The sequence below is a fragment of the Hyla sarda genome, chromosome 1, assembly GCF_029499605.1.
Source record: "Hyla sarda isolate aHylSar1 chromosome 1, aHylSar1.hap1, whole genome shotgun sequence".
Lineage (NCBI taxonomy): Eukaryota > Metazoa > Chordata > Amphibia > Anura > Hylidae > Hyla > Hyla sarda.
This window is the reverse complement of record NC_079189.1, coordinates 422217753-422232947: the sequence shown is the minus strand read 5'-3', so window position 1 is coordinate 422232947 and position 15195 is coordinate 422217753. Positions and strand designations below refer to the sequence as shown.

Below are 15195 nucleotides of genomic sequence, written 5' to 3'. Positions count from 1 at the left end.
TTGCCTCTTGTGAAAATAAAAAGTAAAGGGCAACACCAGCATGTTAGTGTAAAATTTTTTTTTTTTTTACACTAACAGGCTGGTGTGGACCCCAACTTTTCCTTTTCATAAGGGGTAAAAGGAGAAAAAGCCCCTTAAAATTTGTAGTGTAATTTCTCCCGAGTACAGAGATACCCCATATGTGGCCCTAAACTGTTTCCTTGAAATACGACAGGGCTCCGAAGTGAGAGAGCACCATGCACATTTGTGGACTAAATTAGGGATTGCATAGGGGTGGACATAGGGGTATTTTACGCCAGTGATTCCCAAACAGGGTGCCTCCAGCTGTTGCTAAACTCCCAGCATGCCTGGACAGTCAGTGGCTGTCCAGAAATGCTGGGAGTTGTTGTTTTGCAACAGCTGGAGGCTCCGTTTTGGAAACATTGCTGTACAATACGTTTTAAATTTTTATTGGGGGGGGGGGGACAGTGTAAGGGGGTGTATATGTAGTGTTTTACCCTTTATTATGTGTTAGTGTAGTGCAGTGTAGTGTTTTTAGGGTACATTCACACTGTCGGAGGTTTACGGTGAGTTCCCTGCTAGGAGTTTGCGCTGCCACGAAAAATTTGCCGCAGCTCATACTTGAAGCAGAAAACTTACTGTAAGCCTGCCCGTGTGAATGTATCCTGTACTTTCACATGGGGGGGGCAAACCTCCAGCTGTTTCAAAACTACAACTCCCAGCATGTATTGACAGACCATGCAGGCTGGGAGTTGTACTTTTGCAACAGCTGGAGGCACACTGGTTGGAAAACCTTCAGTTAGGTTCTCTTATCTAACTCAATATTTTCCAACCAGTGTGCCTTCAGCTGTTGCAAAATTACAACTGCCAGCATGTACTGATCACTGAAGGGCATGCTGCGAGATGTAGTTATGCAACAGCTGGAGGTATCGCAACTACAACTCTCAGCATGCTGGGATTTGCAGTTTTTCAACATCTTTTGCAAATACCAGCATGCCCAGACAGCAAAAAGTTGTGTGGGCATGCTAGGAGTTGTAGTTTTGCAAGATCTGGAGGGCTATAGTTCAGAGACTACCATATAGTGGTCTCAAACTGTAGCCCTCCAGCTGTTGCAAAACTACAACTCCCAGCATGCCCAAACAGCTGTCTGGGCATGCTGGGAGTTGTAGTTTTGCAAAATCTGGAGTGCTACAGTATAGAGACCACTATATAGTGGTCTCGGACTGCAGCCCTCCAGATGTTGCTAGGCAACTTACCGCCTTCCGTCGGATCCAGGGAGCCTGCTGCAGACATCGCCGCCCGCCGATCTCCAACGCCGATCGTCGCTCGCAGCCTCCCCAGATCGGTAAATGGACTCCGGCGCCGGTCCTCTGTCGTTTCCCCCGTTCTGCCCCGCCTATTGTGGGTGGGCAGAACGGGGAAAACGAAAGTTAACCCCCCCGCCCCCGATCTGCTATTGGTGGTCGTGTCTAGACCACCAATAGCAGGGATAGGAGGGGTGGCACCCCTGCCACCTCACTCCTATCGCTTCAGGGGGATTGTGGGTGTCTTAGACACCCGCGATCCCCCTTATATTCCGGGTCACCATAGACCCGTAATGACCCTGAATCGCCGACATGGGGGGGTCTGATGACCCCCCTGGGCATTTGCGCGGGGTGCCTGCTGATAGATATCAGCAGTCACCCCGGCCCGGCGCGCGGAAGGGACCGAAATTCCCACGGGCGTACAGGTACTCCCTTGGTCCTTAAGTACCAGGGAGCAAAGGCGCAGTGGCGTTGCTAGGGTTAGTGTCACACGGTGCGGTAATAAATGGTGTCACCCATACCTACCCCCCCAAAAGTAAGTTTTATCCCTGTTGTGGCACTGGTGTAGTGCATTGTGAAAAATTCCAGTATAATAATAAAATATACCAATTGCCACAGAATGGGAAAGTGCTAAATAAGTTTTCACCATTTAAAACTCCAGCTCCCAGAATGACTTAATGGGGTACACCACTGGAAAATATTTTCTTTTAAATCAACTGATGCCAGAAAGTTACAGATTTGTAAATTACTTCTATTTAAAAATATTAATCCTTCCAGTACTTATCAGCTGCTGTATGCTCCGCAGGATAGGTTTGCTATATGGATTTGCTCCTACTATGGACAGCTCCTAAAATGGACAGTGTCAGCAGAGAGCACTGTGGTCAGACAGAAAAGAAATTCAAAAACAAAAGAACCTCCTTTGGCGCATACAGCATCTGATAAGTACTGGAAGGATTAAGAATTTTTAAATAGAAGTAATTTACAAATCTGTTTTACTTTCTGGCACCAGTTGATTAAAAAAAAAAAAGTTTTCCTGCGGAATACCCCTTTAATCAGTGGTAAGGTTATGCTGGGAGTTGTAGTTTCACTCATAATAACTGCAGAACTTACAAGTGACTACAGCTCTGATAGGAAATAGTGAGGAGAATACACAATAATATCAGTGACTATAGGTGATGTCTTCTCTATAGTCTTTCCTTATCTAATTCAGATGGAACATACCGCCATGACTTATTCCAGCTAAATCTTCTCTCTACAGAAAGTGACGCTCAGATGGCTCCTCACTATGTCAGCGGATTCTGATGCTCTATGTGAAAACAATTATTATTATAAACCTGCCAGACACTGTATCCTCTAAATATAATACTAATATACACTGCACTCTTTGAATATAAACCTTCCATACACCATACCCTCTGAATATAATACCAACACATACTGTACCCTCTGAATATACTACCACACACTGTACCCTCTGAATATAATACTACCTCAAACTGTACATTCTGAATATAATACCAACACACACTGTACTCTCTGAATATAAATCTGCCACATACTGTACCCTCTAAATATAATACTGTCACACACGTAACCCTCTGAATATAATACTACTACCACACACTGTACCCACTTAATATACTATGACACACTGTTACCCTCTGAATATACTACCACACACTGTACATTCTGAATGTTATACTACCACAAACTGTACATTCTGAATATAATACCAACACACACTTTATCCTCTGATTATAAACCTGCCACACACCATACCCTATAAATACAATACTACCATACACTGCGCTCTCTGATGGATGATATTGCTGGTGGATGATGAGGGTGCTACTGCCCCCCCCCCCCGGCAGTACCACTCCCATCATTCATCGGCAGGATCGTCCTCCTGGCAGTAGAACCCCCATCATATCCACCAGCAGGATCTGCTGATGGGGGTGCTACTGCTGGGGGGGGGGTTTCTGGTGAATGATGAGGGTGCTACTGCCAGGAGGATGATCCTACTGATGGATGATGGGTGTGCTACTGCCAGGGGGGACAGTAACACCCTCATTATCCACCAGCAACATGCCCCCCAGCAGTAGCACCCCATCATCCACCAGCAACACCACCCTCCTGGCAGTAGCACCCCCATCATCCCCCAGCAACATACCCCCCCTCCCACCCCCAGCAATAGCACCCCTCATCATCCGCTGATGCTATTACCACAGGAGGGGGGGGGACTGGTGGTGTTGCTGGTGGATGATGGGGGTGCTACTGCCTGGGGGGGGGGAGTTGCTGGTGGATGATGAGGGTGCTACTGCCAGGAGGTTAATCTTGCTGATGGATGATGTGGGTGCTACTGCCAGGGGGGGCCAGTAGCACCCTAATCTTCCACCAGCAACACCCCCCCCTCCCCCAGCAGTAGCACCTCCATCATCCACCGCCACCACCTTCCCCAGTAGTAGCACCCCCATTATCCACCAGCAACACCCCCCCCCCATCAGTAGCACCCCTCATCATCTGTTAGCTGATGCTATTACCACGGGAGGGGTGGATTGGTGGTGTTGCTGGTGGATGATGGGGGTGCTACTGCTGGGGGGCGGCTTGCTGGTGGATGATGAGGGTGCTACTGGCCCTCCCCTGGCAGTAGCACAACCATCATCAATCGGCAGCACCATCCTCCAGCAACCCCCCTCCCCACCCCCCTGATCATCTTTTAGCTCAGCAGACCACCCCCCAAAGCCTAGAGCCCCCCCAGCACCCCCTCTCTCCCCGACAGTAGCTTACCAGGGTCAGGTGGACCCCATGCACAAGTGGTCTGCATTGTCCACACAACTCCACCAGTTGATTTAAAATAAAATAGAAATCACAGAGTACCCCTTTAATGGTATGGTTCAGACTTGGGCCAAACTATGAAAGGCATTCATTAAATAAAATATACAGCGACAAAAGATTATGGGATGGTGGTAAAGTATTAGGGCTTAATTTATAACCGTACATTACTGGTTTATGGTTCCCTTCTACAGATGAGCTACGGGGCGCAGATATTGTAAGAGAAGCTTGCAAAGAGATTGGCTCTGTCACAGACTATATTTTTGATATACGGTTCAATCCAGATGTATATTCACCAGGTAAGCGTGTTATATCCATATAAACACTAGAGTTAATGCAAGATGAGTTGAGATAAGATGTCAGACTCTTGGAACCTGGAATAATTTTTTTTTACTCATACTTAGTGGTTAGATTCCCAGAATCCCAAATCCAGGCCCTTCAAGTCCAGAAGCGATTGCTGAGCGAAGCGGCGAGCTTTATCCTCACGGTGCAGATCCCCAGCTTTGTAAGTAGAAATTTCTAAAGACCAAGCAAATATAGCAATACGTACCTCCTGTCCTGTTGTCACAAAGCCTATTTAGTTGTAGATATGTTTCTTAGAAAACTGAATAACAACCAATAAAGTCACCTTGACTGCTCCTGCAGGAGTTTTCGGCCAACTTTTCTGCTTTCTACATAAAGATAATAATACATGCAATACTTGAATCGCTTGCTGAACAAAATCCTTTGGTGATCTATCTCTGTACCGTAGAACCATGGGATATCTGGGTATTGCAGTGTGCCAGTATTATGGCTATGGGAAATCAGTAATTCTCATGTATTATAAATAATGATTAAAGGGGTACTCCCATGGAAAACTTTTTTTTAAATCAACTGGTGCCAGAAACTTAAACAGATTTGTAAATTACTTCTATAAAAAAAATCTTAACCCTTCCAGTACTTTTTAGGATCTGTATACTACAGAGGAAATGGTTTTCTTTTTGTAACACAGAGCTCTCGGCTGACATCATGACCACAGTGCTCTCTGCTGACATCGCTGTCCATTTTAGGAACTGTCCAGAGCAGCATGTTTGCTATGGGGATTTTCTCCTACTCTGGACAGTTCTTAAAATGGACAGAGATGTCAGCAGAGAGCACAGTGGTCATGATGTCAGCAGAGAGCTCTGTTCCAAAAAGAAGAGAATTCATCAGCTAATTAGTACTGGAAGGATTAAGATTTTTTAATAGAAGTAATTTACAAATCTGTTTAACTTTCTGGCACCAGTTGATTAAAAAAAAAAGTTTTCCATGGGAGTACTCCTTTAATTACTATACAAATAGAACGTTCTTTAACCTTCTGAGGCTGCATTCACACCTCGTTTTTTACATACGGGTGCCGGATCCGGCTGGGGGAGGGGAAAACTGGGCGCTCCCGTACCCCGGCCGGATCAGCCCGTGACTCCATTTAGTTTAATGAGCCGACCAGAGTCAAACGGTGACTCCAGTCGGCTCAGTTTTGACCCGTATCCAGTTTTGGACCGGACCTAAAACCGTAGTATACTACGGTTTTAGGTCCGGTCAGGAAACCGCATACGGGTCAAGACTGAGTGGACCGGAGTCACCGTTTGACTCCAGTCGGCTCATTTAAGTAAATGGAGTCACGGGCTGACTCCATTTACTTTATGTGTTTTATGTGTTTTCATTCCTAAGCCTTTCCAAGATATTATTATTTATTTATTTTCCAATAAATGAGAAAATGCTTGTGTACATTCAGAATCATTAAACCCACCATCCCTACTGGCAGCTGAGAAGTGGATATGACTCCATACTGACACATTGTAGCAAACTGCCATAGGGCTTTGTGCAGCCACTGCTCTGTCAGGGTTAAGTCTGCTGCAGTGTTCCTGTCTAGGTTCTATGGATACAATGTTCTCTGTCTTGACTAGTCATGTAATCATTTTCTGCCTATGAATATAAACAATTTATCAACCATGTACACTAATGTTCTGGTGTCAAGGTTGCACATTTTTGTATAAACCCCCATTGTACTGCAAAAAATTGCAGCTTTTTACAATTTTGCACCACGCATGCCACAGGGCTTTGTAGGCACTGTCTCCGTGCCTACTGGATTTACTAAAACGTATGCCTGCATGCAAGTCTAAGTTTAGCTGAAATCTACGCCAACTCCTAGCAGGCATAGATTGGCAAAACAATTTGTACCTTTTTCTGTATTTTACAATTATATATATATGGCGCCATCCCTTTCTGTTTAACCCTGCTAAAAATGTTAAGAGGTAAAATTAGTCAATTACACTATAAAAATGACATAAATGGCCTCATAAACTACTCCAAAAAGTGTAGAGCTTTCCTTGTATACTGTTATTCAGCTTTATGGGGTATTCCAGGATAAATATTATATATATATATATATATATATATATATATATATATATATCATCTGGCTCCAGAAAGTTAAACAGATTTGTAAATTTTACATAAAGAGGATGTACTCGGCACCACTGTCTTCACGCTAACTGGAAAGGAATGCCCGGACGTAGTATTATTCCCCTTGCAATGGCAGTAGATGCGGATATCGGTGCTCATACGCTAGCAATCAGCAGGTATATCCAGTCCAAACAATGAAGATAGAAAAAGCGGAGCACTCACCACATCAGGCTTCTTGCTGCAAAAAGACTTTATTCACTTCGTCTTCAGGGGATACAAGCAGGGGTGTGCAAAACGGGGGTGCCCTCTCGGTGACGGACCGTTTGGCGCCGAAGCGCTTCGTCAGACCAGATCGGCGCCAAACGGTCCGTCACCGAAAGAGCATCCCCGTTTTGCACACCCCTGCTTGTATCCCCTGAAGACGATGTGAATAAAGTCTTTTTGCAGCAAGAAGCCTGATGTGGTGAGTGCTCCGCTTTTTCTATCTTCATTGTTTAGATTTGTAAATTACTTCTATTAAAAAAAATCTTAATCCTTCCAATAATTATCAGCTGCTGAAGTTGAGTTGTTCTTTTTTGTCTGGCAACAGTGCTCTCTGCTGACATCTCTGCTTGTCTCGGGAACTGCACAGAGTAGAAGAGGTTTGCTATGGGGATTTGCTTCTACTCTGAACAGTTCCAGAGACACGTGTCATCAGAGAGCACTTAGACAGAAAAGAACAACTCAACTTCAGCAGCTCATAAGTACTGAAAGGATTAGGATTTTTTAATAGAAGTAATTTACAAATCTGTTTAACTTTCTGGAGCCAGTTGAGATATATATATATATATATATATATATATATATATATATATATATATATATATATATATTTTTCATTTTTTTTTTTTTTCCTGGATAACCCCTTTAAACCTATATACTGTGAATCTTCTACTTACTGTCTCTTTACTGTACCTGACAGATAAAAGCCTGTCTGAATCATATCATTGTTCCCCTGGATGGTAAAACACTAAAAGAGTATCTTCACTCACACGGAATCAATATAAGATATTTAGGAACAGTCGCTGGGACGATTGACAAGATGCAAGTCCGCTCTTCTCTGGATCATCTTTATGTAAGTATGATATTTTAGTATAAATATAGAGTTGGTCGTCATTGTGAGCCTTAAATAACTTTTTTGTAAGATTTTTGCAAAATTGCCAAAAGAGCATAGCATTTTATACCTCTGAAGTGAATTTTGATGTTGGTACTATACAGAGAAGTAGAGCATAGGTGGGATGTCTGTACACAACCAGTACATTACAGTTATCAGCACAGGATTGACTGGTTTCCTATTGTAAAGTAACGCTGTCAGTCAGTGTGACTCAGCATAAGTGAGCTGAAAAATATGCTTTAGAGGATATGTTTTTTTTATTGTTTATTGGTTCCCTGAATGCAGAATTAAGCAGTTTTATGTATTTGTTAGAAATGTCCTATTTCTGCTTCCTCAGTGTTAGATATAGCAAAGGTTACATACCAGCTTAGATTGTGGACAGGTATAAGAGAATCCTTGGAAGGCAGCTAACACAGGCTATAGATAAAGAAAAGAACATACATCAGGCAGCCTTCAGCACGGAACCATATAGAATGTGTACAAGTATAGAGAGAAAATACAGCTCATAGTAAAACAGTAGATACTGTAGAAGAGAAACTAAGCAAAACATTTCATAAAGACCTTTTACACCGCAATAATTAAAAAAGCAAGATTAGAGAGTGCCGACAGGAGTTTGAATGGGGGGGGGGGGGGATCAGCGTTGGATCAGAGAGGTAAGTAACTGATTGTTAATTATTTTATCATAATACATTACTATATTACCAAATATATAAATATATACTATATAACCAAACCAGAGTCAGAGAAATTAGTATAAGTGTGAACACAGGTTATTTCCAAACCAGTTTGGTTGCTTGTAATATATTGATGCATTAGGAGAAGTGATATATACAGTTGTATGTAATAGACTAATTGACTAGTAATACTAACACTATAAATGTGACTAACATGGCCATAATTGACTAATCTATAGATGCCATGTGTACATATATTAACCTACAGCTTTCTCCATCTGCACTTGATATCTTGAAGAGACATGAAGAACTAGGGTGTTAGCATAGGGTGGAAGCACTAGTGTGAATAGACATTATGGGGGAGATTTATCAAAACCTGTGCAGAGGAAAAGATGCCCAGTTGCCCATAGCAACCAATCAGATTTCTTAGTTCATTTTTAAAAAGACCTCAGCAAAATGAAAGAAACAATCTGATTGGTTGCTATAGGCAACTGGGCAACTTTTCCTCTGCACAGGTTTTGATAGATCTCACTCTGTCACAAAAATATTGTGCATCATAGCGAAATGATGTGTCCTTTTGTACTGAATGCTGTACTATCGCACTCGTGATTGATCTTGACACCACAAATGGTAGTAGCATGGTCATAATTAGATCCAATCTAAATATGTGAATGTGTGAAATTCTAAGCTATAGTTACCTCCACATGACCTTTATATTCAGTAAAAAAAAAAAGGTATTAAGTAATGGATATTTTTTATTCGGATGGATTGAATTTACTATAATATGGTGATGGTGAAAGAGTCAGTGGCCATAGTTTTTAACAAGGAAATTTCTATTAGAAGTTATGTTTAAAGGTCTTTTCTGTGACTCTTAGTAAATATTTATACAAGATAAAGGCGACACAACTTATTTTTTCAGTCTACTAAAACACAGATAACCCCCTTTAACCCTTTAAAGTCATAGCATGGTTTTTTTTATTCACAAATTGTGTTTCCCCACTTAGGCTGCGTTCACACGGCCGTCTAGACCCGTCCCGATCTTCTCCCGTCAAAAATAAAAACGGACTTGAAAAAAAAACGGACAATAACGGATGCAAACTGATGATATCCGTTTGTATCCGTTATTGTTCAGTTAATAAACAAAAAAATAATTTTTTCTGTTCTGAGCATGCTCAGAAGTAAAAACAGATCAAAAAACGGATTACATTAAAGGCTCATCCGTTTTACATAGACTTCAATGTAAAATTTACTGCATCCGTTTTTTCTTCTTTTTTGACGGAAGAAAAAATACTGCATGTGCCGTTTTTTCTGCCATCAAAAAGATGGAAATAAGATGGGTACAAACGGATGTAAACGGATTGTAAAAAAAAAAAAATCCCATTGACATGAATGTGTGAACGCACCCTTAAAGAGGTTGCCAGTGTATTAAAAAAAAAAAAACGTATCCTCTATCCTGTTGATCTACTCCGTCTAACATTATTTAGGAATAACTACAATTTTTTATGAATATTGTTTCCAACAGAGAATCATAATTATTGACATAGTCACACGTTCAGCCAAAATGATCCTACGCAGCTATCTACAGGTAAGAGCAATAAATCCAGTCTAAGTCTAGGGGTAACTTGACTGCATTGTGTGAAAATATCATATGGGTGCCATGTATACATAGCCCTCTACATGTCCAGCCCTTTAGGCAGCCCTAATAAAAAAAAAAAATATATATATATATATATATATGGCACATTTGTATCTCTATAATCCTAGCACAGTCATGGCCGTAAATGTTGGCACCCCTGAATTTTTAAAGAAAATTAAGTATTTCTCACAGAAAAGGATTGCAGTATCACATGTTTTGCTGTACATGTGTTTATTCCCTTTGTGTGTGTTGGAACTAAACCAAAAACAAAATGATTGGCACCCTCAACTTAATATTTGGTTGCACACCCTTTGGAAAAAATAACTGTAATCAATCACTTCCTATAATCATCAATAAGCTTCTTACCCCTCTCAGCTGCAAACTGCTCCAGGTCTCTTATTGGAAGGGCACCTTTTCCCAACTGCAATTTTAAGATCTTTCCACAGGTGTACAAAGCAATTTAGAACTAAACTCATTGCTGGCCACTTCAGAACTCTCAAGCGCTTTGTTGCCATCCATTTCTGGGTGCTTTTTGACGTATGTTTGGGGTCATTGTCCTACTGGAAGACCCAAGATCTTGGACGCAAACCCAGCTTTCTGACACTGGGCTGCACAGTGCTACCCAAAATCTGTTGGTAATCCTCAGATTTCATGATGTCTTGCACACATTCAAGGCACCCAGTGCCAGAGGCAGCAAAACAACTCCAAAACATCATTGAACCTCCACCATATTTCACTGTAGGTACTGTGTTCTTTACTTTGTAGGCCTCATTCCGTTTTCGGTAAACAGTAGAATGATGTGCTTTACCAAAAAGCTCTATCTTGGTCTCATCTGTCCACAAGACTTTTTCCCAGAAGGATTTAGGCTTACTCAAATCAATTTTGGCAAAATGTAATCTTGCTTTCTCTATCAGCTTTATTGGGGAACACAGACCGTGGGTGTATGCTGCTGTCTCTAGGAGGTGTGACACTATGGCAACAAAAACCGTTGGCTCCTCCCAGCAGGATATACCCGCCTTCAGGCTCTGAGCTAATCAGTTTAAGCTTAGTGTCTGAAGGAGGTGGACATGGTCTGGACTGCTCCAGACCAGGTATTTCATTTTTTTGTTTTCCTAGTTAGGGACGTGTTAGTTTTTTATTCCTTTTCTTTTCTGTTTTCAGGTGGGAACTCGGGGACTGCGGTTCCCCGTTTCCCCATTGCGAGTGAGGGGGCACAGACATTGCGTATATGCGCTGTTAACCCCCCCTCGCCAACGGTCAGCGCTTGGGTGGTACCTCATGGGTCCGGGTCCCCCTATTTACTCGCCTCGCTCGCGCATAGCAGCCAGGCGTGATGCAGGTAACTAAAGCTGACTGAAGACTTCACTGAAGACTCCTTTAGGTACGTTCTTCTGACTGAGGTAAGTACTTTCCCCCTTTTTTCTCCATAGGTACGAACTTGCAACCTCTGGAGACCCCCTGCTTTTGGCCCACCTACACTTTATGGGCTAGCCTATGCAAGGGCTGTACTTTATTCTGGGGGAGCAGTGGAACCTGAGGGGGCAATATTTATGGGGCACTACACTTATGTGTGTGTGTGCTTGGTGCACTTCACATATATGTGTGTGCGTGTGTGCTTGTGCTACCATGTCAGCACCTTATATGCGGCTGTCAGCCACGGCGCTGTATCGGGCCGGACGCTCTCAGCGCCGGTTTACTTTCGTTTTGACGGCAGCGCCTTATATGCGGCTGATAGCCGCGGCGCTGCCGTGAGCCGGGCGCTTCAGCGCCGGCTTACTTTCTCTTTCACCGGCAGTCTCTGCCGGCGCTTTGTCTGCCCGCTCTCTTCCCCCGGGCGCATAAACGGCAGTCAGGTGCGCTCGGGACAAGGAGCAGGTGCCATGACAGTTCTTTAAGGCCGTCTATAGCTCCGCCCACAGGGCTAGGAGCTCTCAGAGGCACGAAGCAGCCTCCAATCAGCGCCGTGGGCGCGATTTTCAGTTAGAAGGGGTCAGTTAATGAGTTCCTTGCTTCAGACACGCCCCTCTCTTCCTATTGGCTGGCCTGTTCACTCTCTTTCTAGCTGCTCAGAGCGAGTTCTCCTCACTGCAGCTGACAGGGGACACAGACTAGGGTGAGAAAGTTCCTATCTCCTTTTTTCTTTCTACATTATGTCCGTATCCAGAGCTGTTCCTTCCTCTAAACAGAAACCTGGAACTTCCGTGACTTACTATGTCTGTAAGCACTGTAATACCAAGATGTCTGGCTCTGCTGAGCCCACTTGCCCTGCCTGCTCCACTGCTCCCTCAGACCCCCTGGTACCCACTGATGTCCCTGCGGTCCCGGTGGGTTCAGCCGCTCCACCAGCCTGGGTTTCTTCTCTGTCCCAGTATATGGCTGACTTGACCAAAGTCTCCCGTTCGGTGGCTGAGGCCTCCCGGGAAGTGGTGTCCGCCTTGAAGGGGTCTTTCCTGCGCAGGACCTCTGTAAGGGCCCGTTCCTCGTCTCCACATACTTCACGCTCTCACAAGCGTCCTAGAGGTGCCTCGTCTGACTCTTCCATTGAGTCTTCAGATAGACGTGAGCAATCCCCTCGTGGGTCCCGCCCCCCCCCCCGGTCATCTGGGCACAAACGTCGTTCCTCTAGAGGACGTTCTCGGAGTCGCCGCTCTGCCACACCAGAGCCGTACTCGGTCAGGGTTGCCCCCCTCCAGGACTGCCTCTATTCATTCTCATTCCCCTGGTGAACTGGTGGACGAGGCTTCTGACTCAGAGGACCACCCGGACTCAATTGCAACGGTGAACTCTTTGGTGACAGCCCTAAGAGACACTTTTCACTTAGAGGACCCAGGATCTTCGGATGTCAATCCAGGAGTATCCTTTCATCGTGCTAAGCCAGCTCTCACGCTGACTTTGACGACATTCTGGAAACCGCATGGAAACATCCAGACAAGAGGTTTCCGGGAATCAAGACAATTCAAGAACGTTATCCATTTGACAAGGACCTTGTCACTAAGGTGGTTTCCCCTCCCTCAGTGGATCCACCAATTTCCCGGATCTCTAAGGCGACTACACTGCCTCTGCCCCGGAGGATCTATCTGCTCTGGCTCTCCAATGCTCTAAAGCTTGGGACTTCCTGTGCACAGCTTCCATGCAGGCAGCCCGTTGTTCTGCTTTTGCTGTAGGTCACCTAGCGGCTCTCCGCCCCTCTATGTGGCTTAAAGCTTGGAATGCGGATGCCGCTTACAAAAGGTCTCTCACTGAGCTTCCCTTTACGGGCGGCCGTCTTTTTGGCAAACGCCTTGATGAAATTATCTCTGAGGCAACGGGAGGTAAGAGTTCCTTGTTACTTGTTCCTTGTTACCTCAAAATAAGGCTCGCCCTACTTCCCAAAGGAAGCCCTTTCCCTTTCGGTCCTTTCGGACCTCTGGCTCCAGCAAAGGGTCCGGGCAGGCGCCCTCGCGGGACAGGAAGGCTCCCTCGTTCCGGCCACGCATGTCTTGGAAGTCGGACTCCAACCGGTCCGGCCGCAAATCAGGCAACCGCAAGTCCACTTCTGCATGAAGTGAGGCCCCCACCTGCGGTTTCTTCTCGGGTGGGAGGTCGTCTCTTGTTTTTTCGAGACATTTGGACCTCTCACATTCAGGACTCTGGTCAGGGATGTGGTGTCCAATGGTTACCGGATCGAATTCGCCTCCTTTCCGAGGGATCGCTTTTTTCGCTCCCGGGCCCCCGGTCTCCTCCTCTGGCGAAGCAATTTCGAGCGGCTCTCCAGTCTCTGTTTCTTCAGGGGGTTATTGTTCCCGTTCTTCCAGGGGAACGTTTTCGGGGTTTCTATTCAAATCTTTTTGTGGTTCCCAAGAAGGACGGTTCTATGCCTCCAATTTTGGACCTCAAGCGTCTCAACCATCACCTTCTTATCCGCCACTTCCGAATGGAATCTCTCCATTCGGTGGTGGCGTCCCTGGAACAAGGGGAGTTCCTTTCATCAGTGGACATCAAGGATGCCTACCTCCATGTGCCAATATTCCCTGGCCATCATCGGTACCTCCGCTTTGCGGTTCCGGAGGGACACTTTCAATTTGTAGCTCTCCCCTTCAGTCTAGCCACGGCTCCTCGGGTCTTTACAAAGATCCTTGCGCCAGTGATGGGCCTGTTACGGTCGAGGGGAATCTCGGACGACCTTCTCATCAAGGCTCCAACCAGAGCCCAGACTCTGGAGAATCTGGATGTCACTCTCCACACTCTGACTCGCTTTGGGTGGATGGTCAACCGGGACAAGTCAGTCCTCCGCCCTACCCAGTCTCTAACCTTCCTGGGACTTCAATTCGACACGGCCTCTGCCCGAATTTGTCTTCCGCCGGACAAACGTCTGGCGCTCCGGTCGGGGGTCCGCTCCCTTCGGTCCCGGGTATCAGTCTCCGTCCGCACTTGTATGGAAGTCCTGGGTCGGATGGTGGCAACTATGGAGGCCGTACCCTTTGCCCAGTTTCATTACCGCCCCCTTCAACTGGCGATTCTTTCCCGATGGAACAGGTCTCCTCTGTCCCTCGATTGTTCTCCCTCGCAGGGTCAGTCAGTCTCTGCTCTGGTGGCTCCGCTCCCCCCTTCTTCTTCAAGGGCGGTCGTTTCTTCCTCTTCACTGGCAGGTTGTTACAACGGATACCAGCCTGTCGGGCTGGGGCGGCGTGTTCAGGGATTGGACGGTTCAGGGACTCTGGTCTCCCCAGGAGACCCTTCTTCCGATAAACATATTAGAATTACGGGCGATTCTTCTTTGTCTTCTTCATTGGGAGTCCCGTCTTCAGTCCCATCCTGTCCGCGTTTTGTCGGACAACGCCACGGCCGTGGCGTACATAAATCGACAGGGCAGCACTCGCAGCTCGGCAGCCATGGCCGAGGTGACCAAGATTCTCACCTGGGCGGAGAGCAAGGTTCCGGCCATTTCGGCGATTCACATTCCGGGGGTGCTCAACTGGGAAGCGGACTTCCTCAGTCGGTCCTCACCCAACCCCGGCGAGTGGTCTCTACATCCAGAGATCTTCGCACAAGTCTGCGACCTCTGGGGCATCCCGGATGTGGACCTCTTCGCGTCCCGACACAATCGGAAGATCCTTCCTTTTGTGTCCAAGTCCCGGGACCCTCAGGCTCTGGCCGTGGATGCCCTAGTGATTCCTTGGGCGGGGTTTGCCC

At 45.6% G+C, this 15195-nt stretch overlaps 1 protein-coding gene across 6 annotated transcripts in view; it reads left to right on the top strand.

Annotated features, from left to right (window-relative positions):
- The window catches only part of LOC130281725 (clustered mitochondria protein homolog), a 73064-nt gene that overhangs the window by 37183 nt on the left and 20686 nt on the right, over positions 1-15195 (top strand). For all 6 annotated transcript variants that reach the window (XM_056529271.1, XM_056529293.1, XM_056529261.1 and 3 more), the window contains exons 12-15: positions 4331-4435; positions 4541-4641; positions 7522-7674; positions 9910-9972. In XM_056529271.1, the coding sequence (XP_056385246.1) occupies positions 4331-4435; positions 4541-4641; positions 7522-7674; positions 9910-9972 (422 nt within the window). The remainder of the gene's footprint in view (positions 1-4330; positions 4436-4540; positions 4642-7521; positions 7675-9909; positions 9973-15195) is intronic.